This window comes from Podarcis erhardii (genome assembly GCF_964252035.2).
Source record: "Podarcis erhardii genome assembly, chromosome: 2".
Taxonomy (NCBI): Eukaryota; Metazoa; Chordata; class Lepidosauria; order Squamata; family Lacertidae; genus Podarcis; species Podarcis erhardii.
Window position 1 is genome coordinate 10,872,368 of NC_138498.1, and position 20,357 is coordinate 10,892,724.

Here is a 20,357-nt window from a genome sequence, read left to right on the forward strand (position 1 = left end):
CTTATTTTCGTATCTGGCTTAGTGAGAGAACCCATACATGGGGGGTGGAGTACTTGTGGCCAACTAGGTGTTTCTAGACATATCTCTCATCATCCCTCACCATTAGGCACTCTGGCAGAGGTTGATGTTAACTGGAGTCAAACAGCAGCACCAACATCTGGAGAACCACCAATGCCATATTATGCTGCTTTGCAGTAAGGGTGGGATTGAACTAAATGATACATTTTCATATAAAGGTAAAGGGTAAAGGGACCCCTGACCATTAGGTCCAGTCGTGACCGACTCTGGGGTTGCAGCACTCATCTCACTTTATTGGCCAAGGGAGCTTCCGGGTCATGTGGCCAGCATGACTAAGCCATAGCTATCAAGTGTCCCTTATTTGAAGGGACAGTCCCTTATTCCAGTGCCATGTCCCGCTGCTGTCCCTTATTGATGGATGTCCCTTAAATGTCCCTTAAAGGATGTCCCTTAAATTTCAAAAGAAGCAGCTCCTCTCCCTCCCTCCCTGCCGGCCAGGGAGGAGGGAGGCTCCAACTGTGTTGCTTGGCTGTGTTGCTCACCCAATAATAAGTCTAAGAACGACTGGGGCGGCGGAGCTTGTATGCCTTGTGTGTGGCTAGTTAATGCAAGCTGAGGGGTTTTTTGAATGCTGGATGCCATTTTGTTGCACATGCTGCTGCAAACTTTGCAGTGCAAAGCCAGGCCGGGGAGCCATCTTGAGGCTACATAGGCCTTGTGGTGCATGTGATTCAGATTCTAGTCAGTTGAACCTCTGGTTACAAAGTTGGTTGGACAGTGTTCTCAAAGCTACCAGTATGAGTTTGAGCAGACTGCAGGAGGACAGAAAGACTGGAGTGCCTGGAACAGGTGAGGCTGCAGGTCCCTTATTTTGGCTGCTGATCCCTTATTTTCAAGGCTGCTGGTCCCTTATTTTCAAGGCTGCTGATTCCTTATTTTCAAGGCTGCTGATCCCTTATTTTCAAGGCTGCTGGTCCCTTATTTTCAAATCTGTAAGTTGACAGCTATGGACTAAGCCGCTTCTGGCGAAGAAGAGCAGCGCACGGAAACGCTGTTTACCTTCCTGCCGGAGCGGTACCTATTTATCTACTTGCACTTTGACGTGCTTTCAAACTGCCAGGTTGGCAGGAGCAGGGACCGAGCAATGGGAGCTCACCCCATTGCGGGGATTCGAACCGCCGACCTTCTGATCGGCAAGTCCTAGGCTCTGTGGTTTAACCCACAGTGCCGCCCGTGTCCCATACATTTTCATATAGGTACTGACAAAAAATTTTTTGGGGAAAGTATGTATTCATGATTAGGAAGACCGAAACAAGATGGTAACTATCCCCAATTAAATGACCAGGGGAGACTGGGAAGTGTGAATACTTTCAGGACATTCTTCTTCTTCTTCTTCTTCTTCTTCTTCTTCTTCTTCTTCTTCTTCTTCTTCTTCTAGGTGACAACAACTGAGCACAAGAAAGTCATGGGTGTCCTGGATATTTATGGCTTTGAGATTTTTCAGGTGAGTAGTGGATATTCCTGGTCCTTGCTTCTAAAGGCAGATATTTGATCAGGGTCTTGGCAAGTGGGTCTGACTCTGGGGCAGGCCGGTGCCTTCAGATATGAGAAGGTGCTCTCTCTGAGAGCATGTTCATGTGTTATGTGTGCATTGCTACCTCTCTATATTTCTATGTCTTGTTATGTGTATTAAACGGAGGAGCACAAACATGAACTGGATTTACAGTATGTTGCGAGGAGACGTCAGGGCTGAGAGTCAGGCTTAGGGGATATGGCGAGGGTTTTATATGTGGGAGTCGATCTAGGATGTTTGCATCCTTTACCTGAGGCTCTTTTGCTTACAAAGTTTCTATTTTTTCTCCCTCTCCCCTGTGTAGGACAACAGCTTTGAGCAGTTCATTATCAATTACTGCAACGAGAAGCTGCAGCAAATCTTCATCCTGCTGACCCTGAAGGAGGAGCAAGAGGAGTACATTCGGGAGGTAGACAATTTTGCCAGAGCCAGGCCTAGTTCATAGGCAGGGGTATTAATAGAATAGGTTATACAAACAAACAGTGCAGGAATAATAATAATAATAATAATAATAATAATAATAATAATAATAATAATAATAAAATTATTTATTATTTATACCCCGCCCATCTGGCTGGGTTTCCCCAGCCACTCTGGGCGGCTTCCAACAGAATATTAAATTACAATAGTCTATTAAACAAATAACTTTAAATGTACAGGTGCCAATAACCTCTAGGATTCACCATAAGATCAGAGAAGCAATTGTATTTTATAGGAAAATATAAATATAAATATAGTCTAGTATGTAAAAAAGAGGGGAGAATGCATAATGTTGGTGTGTGTGAGGTAGTTGGGATGGTCCTGTTCATTTGTTACAACAGAACAGGTAACGAACCATTGTTATGTGGAAGCCCTTTTCCTGTTTGCAAGAGGAGGAGGTGTCAGTGGCTACTAGTCATCATGATGACTATATTCTACCCCCAGGAGCAGAGGCTGCAAGCCTCTGAATACCATTTGCTAGGGAACAACCAAAGGGGAGAGAGTTTTTGTGCCAATGTCCTGTCTGTGGGCTTCTCAAGCATCTGGCTGGGCAAAGTGGGAGCCAGGATGCCTAACGAGACAGGGTGAGGAGCTGAGAACCTGTGTTCTGGCCCCCGCCTGGATGCTGTTAGACTACTACAACTCACATCAGGAGCGGTGGGGTGGTGCCACCTCCCTGCCGCTTGATGGGATGGGGCAGTGAGTTTGGAGCTGCAGTGGTGGAGTCAATCTAGCACTCTTGCCAGGGTGGCCTTGGAGCTTTGCAACCACCCAGCCAGCATGGTATAGTGGTTAAGAGTGGTGGATTCGTAATCTGGGGAACCGGGTTCGCGTCTCCGCTCCTCCACATGCAGCTGCTGGGTGACCTTGGGCCAGTCACACTTCTTTGAAGTCTCTCAGCCTCACTCACCTCACAGAGTGTTTGTTGTGGGGGAGGAAGGGAAAGGAGATTGTTAGTCACTTTGAGACTCCTTAAGGGGAGTGAAAGGTGGGATATCAAGTCCAAACTACTACTACTACTACTACTACTACTTCTTCTTCTTCTTTTTCTTCTTCTTCTTCTTCTTCTTCTTCTTCTTCTTCTTCTTCTTCTTCTTCTTCTCCCTGCCACGCTCCTGTAGCACTTTGGTAAGCAGTAGTGATGAAAGGGGACATGGGTGGCGCTGTGGATTAAACCACAGAGCCTAGGGCTTGCCGATCAGAAGGTTGGCGGTTCAAATCCCCGCGATGGGGTAAGCTCCCGTTGCTTGGTCCCTGCTCTTGCCAACCTAGCAGTTCGAAAGCATGTCAAAGTCCAAGTAGATAAATAGATACTGCTCCAGCGGGAAGGTAAACAGTGTTTCCGTGCGCTGCTCTGGTTTGCCAGAAGCGGCTTAGTCATGCTGGCCAGATGACCTGGAAGCTGTACGCTGGCTCCCTCGGCCAATAAAGCGAGATGAGCGCCGCAACCCCAGAGTCAGTCACTACTGGACCTAATGGTCAGGGGTCCCTCTACCTTTACCTAGTGATGAAAGCCACATTGTGGGGCTCCCTTTCCCTGCTAACAACATGCTTTCTCCCCCCCCCACCCCTCCAGGGCATCGCTTGGACTCCTGTGGACTTTTTCGATAACAGCATAATCTGCAACTTGATAGAGGATGTAAGTTGTTTCGGGAGCAATGGTGAATAAAGTGGGGAGAGAAAGAAGACTTGTAATCCCATAAATCCAAGACCTCATCCCTTGCAGAGCCTTTCTTTGCTTCCAGTGCTCATGTTGTGTCTCTAAGGCAGGGGTCAGCAACCTTTTTCAGCTGTGGGCCAGTCCACCACCCCTCAGACCTTGTGGGGGAGCTGGACTATATTGGGGGGGGGGAATGAACAAATTCCTATGCCCCACAAATAACCCAGGGATGCATTTTAAATAAAAGCACACATTCTACTCATGTAAAAACACCAGGCAGGCCCCACAAATAACCCAGAGATGCATTTTAAATTAAAGGACACATTCTACTCATGTAAAAACACCCTGATTCCCGGACCGTCCGTGGGCTGGATTGAGAAGGCGATTGGACCGCATCCAGCCTTAGGTTGCCTATCCCTGCTCTAAGGGCTCATCTACACTTCCGCTTGTCCTGCTGCCACCACTGAATCGGAACAAACATCAATAAGTTTTTCTGTGGATTGACGTTTGTTCCGATTCAGAGGTAAACAGCAGGTTTCCCCAGGGAAAGTGGCAGAACAAATTAAAAACTAGGCATAAGACAGGTAGAACAAGGTGGACAAGGAGGCTGCATAACCCCATGGCATTAGTTGCATGTGATGCAAACCCTTTGCTGAATCTTAGCAGGTGTGGGTGTGCTCAGGGCCTGGAGGGGGAGACTGCCCAGGATAGATGTAATCAGAGAAGTTCCCATGGGGTGGGGATGGGGCGGTTAGCAGTGCTGAGGAGGTTGAGGAATGGCTTCCCAGCTTGTGGCAGGTTTCAGTATTCTAAACCATTGTCTCAAGTGGGAAAAGTGCCTCTGAGTATGTGCAGAGTGCCTTCTCACTTTGCCACTGCAGTTGGTCCCTGCCCCAGAACACGCAATAAAAACTTAAGAGAGTGGTTGGCAGTGTTTCCATGCAGGGCTAAGTCCTCACACCTCTTGGTTTTCAATACAGTGGTACCTCGAGTTAAGTGGTGCCCCGCAAGACGAACGCCTCGCAAGACGGAAAACCCGCTAGACGAAAGGGTTTTCCGTTTTGGAGGCGCTTCGCAAGACGAATTTCCCTATGGGCTTGCTTCGCAAGACGACAGCCCATAGGGAAATCTCCGGGACAGTGGGGAAGCGCAGCTCGTCTTCCCCGCTGTCCTCGGACCTCCTCCGAAGCCTGGCGGCGGGGCGGGGACACCTCCTCCCGCCGCCGGGCTTCGGAAGGATGCCCCGATGCCGGGCGGCGAGGCGGGAACGCCTCCCCCCGCCGCCCGGCATCGGAACGATGTCCCGAAGCCGAGCGGCGGGGCGGGAAAGTCTCCCCCCGCCGCCCGGCATCGGAACGATGTCCCGAAGCCGGGCGGCGGGGCGGGAACGCCTCCCCCCGCCGCCCGGCTTCGGGGCGGGAAAGCCTCCCCCCGCCGCCCGGCTTCGGGGCATCGTCCCGATGCCGGGCGGCGGGGCAGGAACGCCTCCCCCCGCCGCCCAGCTTCGGGGCATCGTCCCGATGCCGGGCGGCGGGGTGAGAAAGCCTCCCCCCGCCGCCTGGCATCGGAACGATGTCCCGAAGCCGGGCAGCGGGGCCGCGAAGCCTGGGCGCGCTGGCAACTCTCCGCAAGGAGTGCTCCCGCTGCTTGCGGAGAGGTCCGCGAAGCCTGTCCTGGACCTCTTCTGAAGGCAGGCGGGGGGCAAAAGTCTTTGTCCACCCTGCTTGCCTTCCCAGGGGCTTTTAAATCGCCCGGACAGCGGAGAAGTCCTCCACTGTCCCGGGCGATTTTAAAATGCCGCCCGCCAGAAGAGGTCGGGGGAAGGCGGTTTCCATAGGAACGCATTAATTGATTTTCAATGCATTCCTATGGAAAACCGTGCATCGCAAGACGAAAAACTCGCAAGACGAAGAGACTTGCGGAACGAATTAATTTCGTCTTGCGAGGCACCACTGTACTTAATTCATTCTGGAGGTCTGTTCTTAACCTGAAACTGTTCTTAACCTGAAGACCACTTTAGCTAATGGGGCCTCCCGCTGCCGCTGTGCTGCTGCTGCACAATTTCTGTACTCATCCTGAAGCAAAGGTACTATTTCTGGGTTAGCGGAGTCTGTAACCTGAAGCGTATGTAACCTGAAGCGTATGTAACCCGAGGTACCACTGTAATGAAAAGCTGTCTTTTGCTAGGTTACTGTGACCAAAGCAACCATCACCCAGTCTCTTGCCCAGCAAATTCCACTCTTCCTTTCCCACCACCGTCTCCCTTCAGCCAATGCCTCCTTTTTCTTTCACAACTCCGGCACACTCTGGCATTTTTGCCGTAGATAATCTGGCCTTCTCTGCACTCATTTCTGTCCAGTGCTTTATGAGTGCCAACAAGGGTCAAGACTCAGCCCTGCATGAATCTACCTTCAGCCATGTGTGTGTGTGTGTGTGTGTGTGGAGTGGTGGAGAAGGAGGCCAAAGAACACAGCCTTGCCTTTCACAAAATAAAACTGCTCTAGGTTCCTGTCTTTCCCGTCAGTGGGCTGAGTACTTCACAAACAGATGGCTTATTTTTTTTAAGAAAAGAAAAGAAAAACAGAGGAGACAGGCTAACAAGCACAGCAGAGAGAAGGGCCGTGGAGGAGGAATTGGAAAGGCCAGCAACCATGATCTGTTTTTGTTTTTTTAACTGCATCTGCAAGGAGCAGGCAAAGAGAAGAGCAGGCATTTGAAAGAGCTGAAGACACCCCATGCCTGCTTGCTCAGAAGTAAGCTCCACTGAGTTCAGCGGGCCTTACTCCCTGTGAAGTGTTATCATAACCACTTATGCATCAGCAAACAGAGGGCAAAGGAAGAGGCAGATTTGCATAAAATGTGGATTTGCCTGTTAATGTGTATAGATGCCAATCTGGAAAATACTAACTAAAATTAAAGTGGAAATGAAGTTACAGTGGACACTCGGGTTGCGAACGTGATCCGTGCAGGATGCACATTCGCAACCCACAGCGGCACGTTTTGTGCATGTGCAACCCCCGAAACCCGGAAGTAACCGTTCTGGTACTTCTGGGTTTGGGCGGGTCCGTAACCTGAAAAAATGCAACCTGAAGCTTCTGTAATCCGAGGTATGACTGTAGACTTCTCACCACATTGTAGAAGACCATGATCTAGACTAGATCTTCTGGACACATCAAATAAACTTTTTAGTTGAATGTGTTGCAAACTTTGTATGAGAAATCGCGTTGGCTGACTGAGGTTGGCGGTGTAGTGCCCCATTTGCCCTAGTGGACCAGCGTGCCCTGCAGTGTTCGAAGTGTTCTTTCTTTCCGTAGGGCAAAGGTGGGATCCTGGCCATGCTGGATGAGGAGTGCCTTCGCCCGGGCGAGGTGAACGAAGCCACATTCCTGAACAAGCTCAACCAAGTCTACAAGGGACACCAACGCTACGAGAGCAGGGTCACACAGAATGACAAGCGTATCATGGACAACAGCTTGCATGCTAACTGCTTCCGTATTCACCACTATGCTGGCAAGGTAATTGGCGCTAGGAGCCTTTCTCAAAAATGGGTCCGTTTGGGGAGCGCAGGAGGTTAGAGCAGGGGTAGCTCCCCTGCAGTGCCCTTGGAAAGGTGGTGAACCTTGAGCTGGAAAAGGTTAGCTGCCACCCCGGGTTAAAATATAGTTTCCTAAAGCTGAAGTGCCTGAATCCCTTGGAATGGTTTGGGAAATGTGGTGGGGAGCATGTGAGGTGAAGGAAACTCCTGCTGCGTGACAACACACAGAGAAGCGTTTCTGAACTGTGGAGCTCCACCCATGTGAAATCCCTCGCGAAGACCCACCAGGTCTTTTAGAATTATAGAAACATAGAATTGCAGAGTTGGAAGCAATCCATCTGGTCCAACCCCCTGCAATGCAGGAATCTTTTGCCCAATGTGGGCCTCGGACCCACAACGCTGGGATTAAGACTAGATATAAGTAGGGAGAAGGCTTTCAACCTAACCTTCTCTTGAACGTGCTAGTTCAACGTGGATAAATATGAAATTTTAATTTTTATTCTATTTTTGTATGTGAGCCCCCACTTGTAGTCTGAGGTGGTGCAGACCAGAGAAATGCTTACTACCTTAGTCCCAGGTGGGCAAAATATACTGCAAGGTGTGGTGATGGATTTCCATTGAGTAAAAGGAGAATTGGACGGTCCTAGGAGAAACCTGACCCTCTAAGAAGGACTTTAGCACAGACAGAAAGGTTGGGAGGCCCTTGGGAACCACGACGGAATGGGAGTTGGGTTGTGGGCCAGAGCACTTTGTTTCCATCTGAATGTGTCTGTTCTCTCACCTTCAACTTGAAGTCTTCCCTCCTATGTGCCTCCATCAATGGGTGATGCACTGTGTTCACTAGGAATGTATCTGAGAGCTACTTAGGCACTGAGTCTTCTCCACCTCAGGTGACCTACAATGTGGTCGGATTCATAGAGAAGAACAACGACCTGCTCTTTAGAGACCTGTCACAAGCCATGTGGAAGGCCAAACATGTTCTCCTGCACAGCCTCTTCCCTGAAGGTGACCCCCAGAAAGCCTCACTCAAGCGTCCACCCACCGCTGGTTCACAGTTCAAAGCCTCTGTGGCCACCCTCATGAAGAATCTCTATTCTAAGAACCCTAATTACATCAGGTAATTTGTGTGTGTGTGTGTGTGTGTGTGAGAGAGAGAGAGAGAGAGAGAGAGAGAGAGAGAGAGAGAGAGAGAGAGAAACTGTGGATAGACTTCTATTTATTTTGGAAAGCTGATTCTTCTCTGTGAATGAATGAACTTTATTACGGTCTCAGACCATGATTAAAAAAGCATATAGATAAAATAGCAGTTAGGATTTTTTTAACCGATAATTGTTAGAGCAAATGAGGGCAAGGAAACAGGCAGAGGATAAAACGTCTGGATAAAATACAAGATTAAACACGGATAATGGATGGATAAAAAAACTGATAATTAAAACAGATAAGAACTAAAAACAAACAAAGACACGCAGTTAAAACAACTATAAGAGCATAAGAACTAAAAGACTTGCAGTTAAAACAACTATAAGAGTCTGCAGAGTAGAAGCCTCTTACATAGAGGACACTCACAACATTAGAAACTGCTGTGCAGATATGGTTAAAACAGACAATTAAAACAATGTACAACACTAAATTTAGCAACAATGTACAACAATGAACTGTCCCAGGGAGTTGGCTCAGAATCACCCATGGAGCCGTGTTTGGGGCTTTTCATGCCGGACTATTTTGAGTTGGGCGATGGTCTGCGCCTACAGATCTGTATACAGAATCTGGCGACCATCCAGGTCATCTTCTGATCTTTGCCTAACAGCAAAAGGTCAAATTTTTGCTTTTGCAGGAGGTCAGCGAGCCTCACCAGTAGGGGATCCAAGATCTTACTATGTGCCTCTTCATAAAAGGGACATCTAAAGAACAAGTGTTCTGGGCTTCCTATCTCTCCCAATGAGCAGGTGCAAAGTCTCTGAGCATACGGGACCCTTCTAAAGGCTCCATCCAGGACCGGTGAGGGAAGAGCTGAGCTTCTGGCGAGTGTAAAGGCCCTTCTTGCACCCCTAGATATGAGAAAGAAGAGATATGCTGCCGGTGCGGCTATATCTCTCTCGATTTCTCCAATTCTATAGTAGGGGCACCTTGCACAGTCGATTGTTCTCTGTGCATTCAGACACTTCTTAAGATCTCCTAACAAAATTTTGTGTGATGGTTCCTAGGGTCAAGGAGCAGGCTTTCATCTATGTTTAGATATAATTCAGCACCATTTTGACTAAAGCTGATGAACTGAACCTTTAAAGGCTGCCCTGGTTTTTTTATGTCTCAGAATTCCCAAGCATTGCTGGGTATGAGGCTGCTACTGGACTTATCTTTGGACCCAGCCAGTTTGCTGACAGAGATGGGAGAGTAATCTCACTCAATAAGGATGTCCTCTTTGCTGCAGGTGCATCAAGCCCAATGACACCAAAAAGGCTGCTGTGTTCACAGATGATCTGGTTCGGACACAGGTGCGCTACCTTGGCCTGTTGGAGAACGTGCGCGTTCGGCGGGCTGGTTATGCCTATCGGCAGCTCTATGACCCATGTTTGGAGCGCTACAAGATGCTCTCCAAGGAGACTTGGCCAAAGTGGAAAGGCAGCGCCAGGTAGGACACAGAAACTGCAATGTGCTGGAGAAGTTGCCATCAGAGCCTGGTGGTTACATTAAGGCAGTGTTTCCCAACCTTTTTTAGGCAAAGGCACACTTGTTTCATGAAAAAAATCTCGAGGCACACCACCATTAGAAAATGTTTAAAAAATTAACTCTGTGCCTATATTGACTATATATAAAGTAACTCTCTTTAATAGGAATCAAATAAACACAAAGAAAGTATTTTATAATTACTTTATTATGAAATAGTAAGTAAACAGAAATATGAAAAATTATAAAATACTTTATTCAGTGCGCCTTTTGTCCCTCTCCTCGAAATGCTCCAACTCAATGTTCCTCCGCGGGCTGGTCATTGGAGAGCAATGTTGCCCACACCGCAGCCCAATACAATATGAACCCTCCCCTCACAAGCGGCAACCCCTCCACACTCCCCACCTTAAGCCTCCACACGCGCCCTGCCCAAAGAGATGCCCGCCCGCGCGCGAGGGGATCCTTTACCTCAGCATCCCGCCAAAAAAAAAAAAAGAGGGCGGGAGACTGCGGTCCCTCAGAGGCTGGGTGTTAGGAAGAAGCAGCCGCCTTCATCCAAGCAGGAGCAGCAGCAGCTGTAGCTGTAGTAGCGCCAAGCTGTGCCGGGGACTCCGTGCCCATGAGGGGAGGCAGGGGAGAGAGAGGAGAGGCAGCAGGTCGCCCTCTTAAGTCACGCGCGCGCAGGCACCACCACGCATCCCTCGCGCCCTCTCGCAGAGCCCCTGCTCAGCACCTCCCGCCTCAGGGACGCCCGTCATGAGCCGCTGAGAGGCCGCCAAGCCTCCAGGCTGCTCCCATTCAGCCTTAGGCGCGCGCCCGCCTCGGGAAAAGTGGTGCTGGGAGGCGGAGAGAGAGAGAGAGAGAGAGAGAGAGGATGCCGCTGGCCGCGTCCCACCCTCAGTCAGTCGGCTCGGAGCTACTGAGGAGAGGGAGGTGGGGACGACGGCGCGCGCGTCTGTTCCGCTCGGGGCCAGCGCGCCCCCGCCCCCTTCTCCAGAATCCCCAACTAAATACGATGCGCTAAGGGAGGGGGGAGAACCCACCCACAAAGAGGACACCTTTCTGCAGGGCGCCTAAGGCCTCTCACCGCCCGACTCGCCCGCCTCCCTCCCACGGCACACCAGGCAACGTCTCGCGGCACACTAGTGTGCCGCGGAACACTGGTTGGGAAACACTGCATTAAGGGATCATCAGAATATCCACATAGTGGACTCATTCAAGGATTTAATAATGCTGATACAGGGCTAGAGAGAGAAACTTGGAGGGCTTCATTTGGCTGCTGGGGGTGAGATTCCCAACCGCTGGGCTAGGCTTTGCTTGGAAAGGAAACATGTAGCACATTTGTGTGGTGATGGGGACAGATGCAGGTGGTTTTGGAGGGTCATCCCACATCATGGACTGGCTGGATGCAGAGGAGTGGTGGGAGGCACTAGCTGGGGGAACTCCCAAGGGAAGAAAGCTCAAAGCCAGGGGATTGGTGGTGGGACAACGATGACTAGTTAGAGGGAGAAGACTGGGAGGAGGAGGTGTTGGAAGCAGGGTTTAGTGGGCAGGGAGAGGCTGGGGCCGAGAGTCCAGGCTCAGGGGCTGGAAAGGAGGGGGCCAAGAGGCAGGTATGGGGTAGAGTCTCCCCCTCCTGCTGCGACCAGCTCCCCTCTCCACCCTGGCCTCTTGGAACATTAAGAGAAATGAAAAGAGCAGAGCAGAGGTTGATTGTGCATGGACACAGTCTACGATTGCTTGGCAAAACCCTACCGAGGAAGGGACTTAGGAAGCAGTGGAAGGTGAGGATCTTTGGTCCTTGCAACGGTCTTTTTGTAGTTGGGATTACTGGCCTGCACTGTTTTAGTTTCTTTGAATAAAGAGTTAACTTCATTGACACTGTGTTTTCATTGCTGACCTACAGTTGATTCTGGCTCCTGACACCCCACTTTGCAGCTTCCCATGCACAGGCTCTCTTAGGCATAAGCATTTTGGATGTTCCAGGCTTGTGCCAGCTGGGTGGCCTGGTCTGTGGTGGAGACCTGCAGTGCAGCTTGGCATTAGGCACATGGGCAGTAACACATAGAGTGGCCTTCCCAACCAATTAAGAGTGAGCCCAGGTGGTGGCGGCTAGGCAATCTCTGATCTCTTATGTTCCCCTTTCTGGTGCAGGGATGGTGTTCAAGCCCTTTTGAGCAGTCTGCCCATTGACTCCAAAGAACTGGCATATGGTCACACCAAGATCTTCATCCACACGCCACGCACGGTGAGCAACTGGGGTTAGGACCAAGAGGGGAGGTCAATGGTTACCAGCTCTTCTGGAGTTAGTGGGAGGAATAAAATGTTGCTCCTAGGGTTGCACAAAATATTTTTCACTTAAGCTGTGTGTATTACAAAATGAAAGATATGACAAAATATATGTCACCACACTGCATAGCCAGCCATATTCGTCTATAGACTTTCAATATTTTGTGGGAAGGGATTCAACTGCATACCGGAAATTTAGGTGAGCTCAAAGTTATCCATCGCCCTAGCACAACAAATCCACTTGGGGGGGGGGACAACTAAAATGGACTTTTTGTGGTTGGGAAACTGGCAATGAAAAGTGTGGGATAAGCAAATGATTAATGGGAAAACGTGTAAAAACAAATAAGGATGAATGCTCAATAAATCAACACATTTTTGGAATTAGTTTTCCCCTAATATAATCCTTTTGTCCATGTTATTTTCATGAATGTATTTATTATTACGCACTTTCATGGAGAACTTCATCACAAAATTTGGATCAGTGTGAATTTCAAAGGATGGCTGTGTTTTGGCCCTCATATTGTTTCAGAAAGTGCAAATTTGATTTGCTTTTAAATGTGAACTGAGTTTAATTTCTACCCCAACTCTTTCTGGAAGTGATCTTCCTTTCACTCACAGATTGTAGCACACATGTCTGCTGGGAAAGTAAGATAGACTGCAGAAGATCAACTGAATGTGTGGCCTGGCCACTGTAGCCTTCACTGTAGTTGCATTTACGAAACCCATTTAAAAACACAAACCTATTTGCCATGCGTGCAAAATGCCCTTGGCTGATGTGGGAACCTGAGGATAGGAAATCTACAAGGAGCAGAAGCTGGTAATCTTAACCTTTTAGGCCCTGAGGATTTGTCTGGTAGGAGCATGAAGGAACATCAAAGCTAACATCAAAGTTAATGCAGATCAGGCTGTAATTTCTTCCATGGTCTGAACCCCGTATTGGTGCTTTTCAACCTTTTCCTTCACAGCTTTTTTATTTGGAGGAGAGACGCCAGCAGCGGATACAGGAGCTGGTTGCACTGATCCAAGCAACCTTCCGGGCCTGGAAGTGCCGCAAGAACTTTCTAGAGATGCGCAAGAGCCAAATCGTTATCTCTGCCTGGTACCGGGGCCATGCGGTAAGATGCAGAGAGTGATACACGTACGATTTTATAGACTTGGGTGCTTTTTAACTTGCAGACCCCACTGTCCTCTGTGTTTTCAAAATCGACAATAATGGGCCAGTATTAAATCATCGTCTTGCTTGCATCCATGAGAATTGGGAAGGCTGTTAGACAGAGTGATACTTGGCTCCAGTTTAACAAGGGCATTTGCAATGCAGTTTGAAGAAATATTTGCATTCCATATTTGTTCTACGTATTGAAAGCAAGAGGTGAAAATCACACCAAGACGAGTTCCAACCTGCCTTGATATGTCAGCAGGGGCATATGGGGCGGGGTGGCAGCCCTCACAAGGCTGCCTTCTTACTTACAACCAGTCAAGCGGGTGGATCTGGCTGTCAGTTTCCTCCTCCTTAGTCTCAGTGTTGCCTTAGCAGAGGTCAGAAGAGGGTGTGTGCGCGCGCGCGCAAAACTAGAATTAGTTGGCCCTGTCTGTCATTGGCTCTGGCGCCATCTACTGTTGGCCTCCTGGCCTTCTACCCTACCAGTCAAAAGGGGTAGGAATTACCTGTCTGTCATTGACTCTGGCGCCATCTACTGCTGGCCTCCTGGCCTTCTACCCTACCAGTCAAAAGGGGTAGGAATTACCACTGATGACTCCCTGTTTGTTCATGGCCTGGCTGTCTACTAAAGTGAGTGTTTTATTTTGCAGCAAAAGAAGAAATATGGGAAGATGAAAATGTCAGCTCTTCTTATCCAGGCCTATGTCCGAGGATGGAAGGTGAGGCAGGTGACATCCACAATATGGTTGCGGCCAAGCCTTTATAGGTTCTAGGGATTGGTTAATTATATAGTCAAAGTAATTAAATAATATGCAAGAATTTTTATTTAAAAAATTTAATGTTCTGACGTGATATATTCAATGATCATTTATGCAACAAAATCTCATGTATTCTTCAGTAGCCTGGAATTTTTTGTCAGTTGCAGACAACTTAGGAGCTGCTTACAGGAGCTCAGATGCTAAGTAGCCAGATGAGGCTGAAATGTTAAGTTTGTACACTGTTGCCCAGATTTTGTTATATTGCCATTTCAAATCCTTGAGCATGCATGCACACGCTGCACATGTGTGCGTGCCAAACTGGAAATATTTCAGGACAGAACTATACAGTAAATGATGTCCAATGTTGTCTGAGATGCTATTAGTAATGACCAAGAAAATTGTAGGCCTTAGTGAAGCTGCTCCATCTTCCGTTGCTAGTGCTGGACTGAGGTTTTTTGGGGATTTTACAAAATGGGGGGGGGGGCGCTTTGACTTTTCCTGTACCAATAATGTTGTAGTGGCATAACCACAATGCTTGTGTTGTATTGGTGGTGTCCAGGAGCCAAAACCTGACTGTGTGTGGCAGAGTGTTGGGAGGAACAGGGCTTAGTTGGCATCCTGAGCTGTCTCGGACTTTACTGTAGCTCCACTTGTGACAATACAGTAGCATTACACTAGCAAAACAAGTTAAAACACTCCAACTGAGGTCAATGGAGACTGAGAAAATACTGCTCCACTTCCTCTCATTCTGCCTACACTGTTGTGAAACAGCATAAGATTCCAATAATGCTAAACTGATTTTAATGAACTGCCAGTGCAGTGGGCCCATAGGTCTTCACTGCCCACTTTTGTGAGAAAGGATATTGGGAAAATCCCCCACCCTTGGACCTACTCTCTGTCTGTTTGCTCCTGTATGCATGCTTCTTTGGGTTAATTCAGATGATTATGCACACTTCCAGACTGTTATTATTTTGGGGTAGGATTCAATTACATACTGGAAAATTGAGGCCACACAGTTATAATTGATTGGGAGCTATCACATAACAAACCTACTTCCCCAAAAGATCATATTTTTTTTTACGATAAGGAACATGCCTGGAAAATGTGGGGTTAATACTTGCTCTGACAAGTCATCTAACTCCTTCGCAAACAAATTAGAACGAATGCTGAATAAAGAGGCAGCGTCATCTAACGTCTCTGCAAAACAGGATGATTGCACAATAAACAGGTGTCCCGTCCAGACTTCTGTTTTATTGTGGTTGTCTTTTGCAACGTATTCTTGACACAGTAGTAGTGAATTAGTGGTGGATTTATTCTGCTTTGGTTTGCTTTGTGATGTTCCCACAATGCTACCATTCTATTGCTGTCCGAAGGGGCTACCGTAAAACAAAACCAGGACAGAACGAAACCCAACATTTGTGGCCCAAAAAGTTAATGGGATTTCATCAGGAAGTTATGGGGTATGCACAAATCAGAAATGAAGTAGTGCAGGCTTCCTCAACCTCGGCCCTCCAGATGTTTTTAGCCTACAACTCCCATGATCCCTAGCTAGCAGGACCAGTGGTCAGGGATGATGGGATTTGTAGTCTCAAAGCATCTGGAGGGCTGAGGTCAAGGAAGCCTGAAGTAGTGTGACTAGCTCAAAACTTTTGCAGACAGTATTGAAGATGGTGTGTGACTGCTCCGAGAGCATCATGCAAACAAATAATCATGAATGTACAATAAAAAGATGTCTGGAGTGGCCTATTGCAATGGGTATCACATTTCAAGACGTTGCGTGTAGAATTTCCCCTCCTGATGAAAGATGCAACTTGCTGCATGAGATTAAAAAAACCCCTCTTATCTGTGCAAAGTAACATGCCATAGTTGCAGTCCATATGTTACAAGCTTGAGCTGCCAGCTGATTAATGTGTTTTTTTAATAAAATAAAAAAAAAGTTAATTGATCATCATTTTAACTGGTTATTAGATTAAATTTACATACAGATGCATGTTACAAAACATATTCCACCTAGGTGTCTTTATGACATATTGGATGTATAACACAATTTAATAAACAAACACTACTCCTTATTGTTGGAAAGGAAGACCACATTTTATCATTTGACTTTAAATTCCCTGTTAGAAGTAATAAGCAAGAACCAAAGCACCCTAAAAATCAATAAAGGTGTGTATCGTTTTCAGCCTCAGAGATGAAAAAAACTGCACTTCCTGATTGATTGAAAGTGACCCCTGATTAATCAACTTAAAGCTTTAGTTGATTGATCTGTTGCTTTAAAGTTTGTCACCATAAGGAAAAACCCCCACCTTATTTGGGTTCTCCCTGCCTCTTTCCCCGTCAACCTCCGCTGCCATGGGGTTCTTCTGTATCCATAACCTTCTTCCACATTCTTGTAAACACATAAATAAACACACTACTAACCATTTTTGGAAGGAAGAACTTTATTTACTTTTTGCTAAATTCCCTATCACTCACCAGAAACAAAATAGCGTATCAGCCTCATAGATGAAAAAATTGCCCTTATTGGTTGAAAATACTCCCTACTGACTGATTAATCAACTTGAAGCTTTTGTTGATTGATCTACTGTGTCAGCTAGGACAAAAAACACACTGTATTTGATTTTCTCTGCCTCTCTGTCCCCCCTCCCCCTTTTTTCTGGGCTCCTTTGGGGTTCTTATCTATCCCCTCCCTTCCTCCACAGTCTCGTAAACTCCTACGGCAGCTGAAGCAACAAAAGAGCCGCAATCATGCTGCCACCATCATTACTGCTTACTGGAGAGGTTATCAGGTAACAAATCTGCCACTGGTGAACGTGTCAATTACTCCCCACCACTTTTCTCATCCATTTGCAGTCCATAGCTAGGATATCTACCCACATTGTATGACATTTCCCAGGGTGTACAGTGGTACCTCAGGTTCAGTACTTAATTCGTTCCGGAGGTCCGTACTTAACCTGAAACTGTTCTTAACCTGAAGCACCACTTTAGCTAATGGGGCCTCCTGTTGCTGCCGCGCTGCCGGAGCACGATTTCTGTTCTCATCCTGAAGCAAAGTTCTTAAGCTGAAACAATATTTCTGGGTTAGCGGAGTCTGTAACCTGAAGCGTATGTAACCTGAAGCATATGTAACCCGAGGTACCACTGTAATTCTAAAATAATTATTTTGTGGGTCCTTAGTTTTTCTGTCCTTAAAGAAAAGGTAAAGGACCCCTGACAGTTAAGTCCAGTCGCAAACGACTCTGGGGTTGCGGTGCTCATCTCGCTTTACCGGCCAAGGGAGCCGACGTTTGTCCACAGACAATTTTCCGGGTCATGTGGTTGGAAACTCCATTTACCTTCCCGTCACAGTGGTACCTATTTATCTACTTGCACTTGGACGTGCTTTCGAACTGCTGTGTTGGCAGTCCTTAGTTTTTCTGAATAGGCCTTCCTACCTGGGTTGCCAGCCATGCAGTTACACAAAGTTGATTAATTGTTTGGTTTGTTTAATTCTACAAAAACCAGCATATAAGGGGAGGAAACAAGCATTCTGTACACAGAAAACATTTTTGTTTTTTAGGAGGCACACACATCAGTCACCAGGGCAGCCTCATAAAAGAGGCATTTCTGCCCACTTTACTCACACGTAGGAAAGAGTACCTCTTTTAGTATTCCTGCATGGCAGGGGGTTGGACTAGATGACCCCTGGGGTCTCTTCCAACTCTACAATTTTATGATCCTATGAATTTACAGTTTGCAGCTTTGTAAGTATTTGTATTTAAGATGCTGTCTTGAGAGACCTGTTGTTTTTCAATACAATGTGAACTGACAGACATTGCAACCACGTGTGTGTATGTGAGTTTATACACACACACAAGCTGTCTTCATAATTTTCTTTTTCTTTGGGGTTAACCTTACCTGAGTTGAGGTAGAACAGGGTCTTGCAGTGGCTTCAGCCACTGAATCTGGATTTTCATCTCCCTTGCTCAAGTATGACTGCTCTCTGCTAAGGAGCAGAGGAAGAACGGTGTCAACTGGAAAGTAGCATGCCTTGTTTCCACAGACCAACTGTCTCCCAACATAGGTAAAGGTAAAGGGACCCCTGACCATTAGGTCCAGTCATGGCTGACTCTAGGGTTGTGGCGCTCATCTCGCTTTATTGGCCAAGGGAGCCGACGTACAGCTTCCGGGTCATGTGGCCACCATGACTAAGTTGCTTCTGGTGAACCAGAGCAGCGCACGGAAACGCTATTTACCTTCCCGCTGGAGTGGTACCTATTTATCTACTTGCACTTTGACGTGCATTTGCACTGCTAGGTTGGCAGGAGCAGGGACTGAGCAACGGGAGCTCACCCCGTTGCGGGGATTCGAACCGCCAACCTTCTGATCGGAAAGTCCTAGGCTCTGTGGTTTAACCCACAGCGCCACCCATGTCCCCGTCTCCCCTCATAACCTTGTTTAAAAAGCTTTACAATGTTATTGAGCAAACCTCAGGATTACTGAGAGATTATAAGGAAAGAGAGAGTATCCCAAAAGCTGATCCCCTCTCGCTTTTATCAGCTGTGGTTGTCCCAGAAAGGAAACTTTGTGGGTGAGAGGATTTTTTATTTATTTATTGTCACTGTGCAAAAACCTCCTGGATGTGCTTTTCCTTCTTGTTCGTGCTTCCTCACCCTGCTTCAGCCTTTTCCTCTTTGCTTCCAAAGTGGGAAAGGGCCATAGCTCAGTAGAACACACTTTATTTTACATGCATGAGGTATTGGGTTCATCCACTGGCATCTCCAGTTAAAAAGAGGCCTTGTGAACCAGGTAGGGAAAGATCTCTTCTTGTTGCTTGGGAGAGCACTGCTGGTCAGAGTAGACAATAATAGGCAAAGTGGGATGGCCTTATTTGGACACAGCAGCTTCTTTTCTTCAGATGTTATTTAGACTTCAGCACGCTCACCGAGCAGGGCTTTTGTCTGTTTGCAGACACGGAAGGAATACAAGAAGTATTTCCGCTCTGGGGCCTCTCAGCGTATCACTAAGTTTATCTACACGAGTCTGGTGAGTATGTTCCTCCTGGCCCAGTTCTAAAATTATATGCAAGAAATAACATAGCAAGAAAAAAGGGAAAGGGCTTTTAAACCTTTGATGAAAGTGATGATTGTCAGGAGGTCTCCCCCCCTTTACTGTGACATTGGTACTAGCCCACTGAGCTCAGGGGGTAAAAGGTAAAGGTAAAGGGACCCCTGAGCATTAGGTCCAGTCGTGGCCGACTCTGGGGTTGCAGCGCTCATCTCGCTTTATTGGCCGAAGGAGCCGGCATACAGCATGACTAAGCCGCTTCTCGCGAACCAGAGCAGCACACGGAAACGCCGTTTACCTTCCTGCCGGAGCGGTACCTATTTATCTACTTGCACTTTGACATGCTTTTGAACTGCTAGGTTGGCAGGAGCAGGGACTGAGCAGCGGGAGCTCACCCCGTCGTGGGGATTCAAACCGCCGACCTTCTGATTGGCAAGTCCTAGGCTCTGTGGTTTAACCCACAGCGCCACCCGCGTCCCTGCTCAGAGGGGTAGCGGAACTCAATAAATTTAAATGTTAAGTGTTGCTGTTGTTAGCATCAATGCAGGCAGGCAATGGATGTGCTGTGTAAGGAAGAGTTAACCACAGTGCTTATTCACGGCAAGGGTCTCAGCCCAGTGGTAAATCCCATGGCTTTACATGCAAAAGGTCTCAGCTACAATCCTTGGCCTTTCCATCTTTCAGGCTAGAGGAGGTGGTAGCAGTAGTTGTTTGTTTGTCATAAAAGCAATGCTCCTTCACACTATAATGTGCACACGACCCTTTTAGATGCCTTGAGGCAGAGGTTCCCAAACTTATTTGGCCTACCACCCCCTTTTCAGAAAACAAAACCAAACCCAGAGCCCTCCTGGAAATCTACTTTCTTTAAATGAACAAACAGAAAGATGAGTAACAAATAGGTGTTCTTCTGTGTATCTATATTTCTACCTATGTCCTACAACATAGTAAATTTGCCAATGGCTAAATAGGCAGGCAAGCTGCAATCCATTTCCCGGGCCTGGGTGAAGCTGAAAGGGGTTCCCCCAAGCCCAGTGTTAAAGAAAATTCCGGGTTGAGAGACTACTCAGCAGCCCAGCTCGTCGGGGTACAAGTCCCCCGTGGGTCCATGCGGTCAGTAAAAGAAGGAAATTTCAGCCAAGTAATCTGGAGCAAAACAGGAATCAGTAGACTTAGAT

The 20,357-nt window shown here is 47.5% G+C and overlaps 1 protein-coding gene and 1 long non-coding RNA gene across 3 annotated transcripts in view; one reads left to right on the forward strand and one right to left on the reverse strand.

Annotated features, from left to right (window-relative positions):
- The window catches only part of LOC309334630, a 235,790-nt gene that overhangs the window by 87,361 nt on the left and 128,072 nt on the right, over positions 1-20,357 (reverse strand). The window lies entirely within an intron of this gene.
- Positions 1-20,357, forward strand: part of LOC309334555 (unconventional myosin-Ia-like) — a 60,672-nt gene that overhangs the window by 26,475 nt on the left and 13,840 nt on the right. For both annotated transcript variants that reach the window (XM_081848926.1, XM_081848927.1), the window contains exons 13-23: positions 1,457-1,522; positions 1,896-2,000; positions 3,648-3,710; positions 7,046-7,246; positions 8,157-8,383; positions 9,695-9,895; positions 12,085-12,178; positions 13,185-13,334; positions 14,029-14,097; positions 16,839-16,925; positions 19,087-19,161. In XM_081848926.1, coding sequence (XP_081705052.1) covers positions 1,457-1,522; positions 1,896-2,000; positions 3,648-3,710; positions 7,046-7,246; positions 8,157-8,383; positions 9,695-9,895; positions 12,085-12,178; positions 13,185-13,334; positions 14,029-14,097; positions 16,839-16,925; positions 19,087-19,161 — 1,338 coding nt within the window. The remainder of the gene's footprint in view (positions 1-1,456; positions 1,523-1,895; positions 2,001-3,647; positions 3,711-7,045; positions 7,247-8,156; positions 8,384-9,694; positions 9,896-12,084; positions 12,179-13,184; positions 13,335-14,028; positions 14,098-16,838; positions 16,926-19,086; positions 19,162-20,357) is intronic.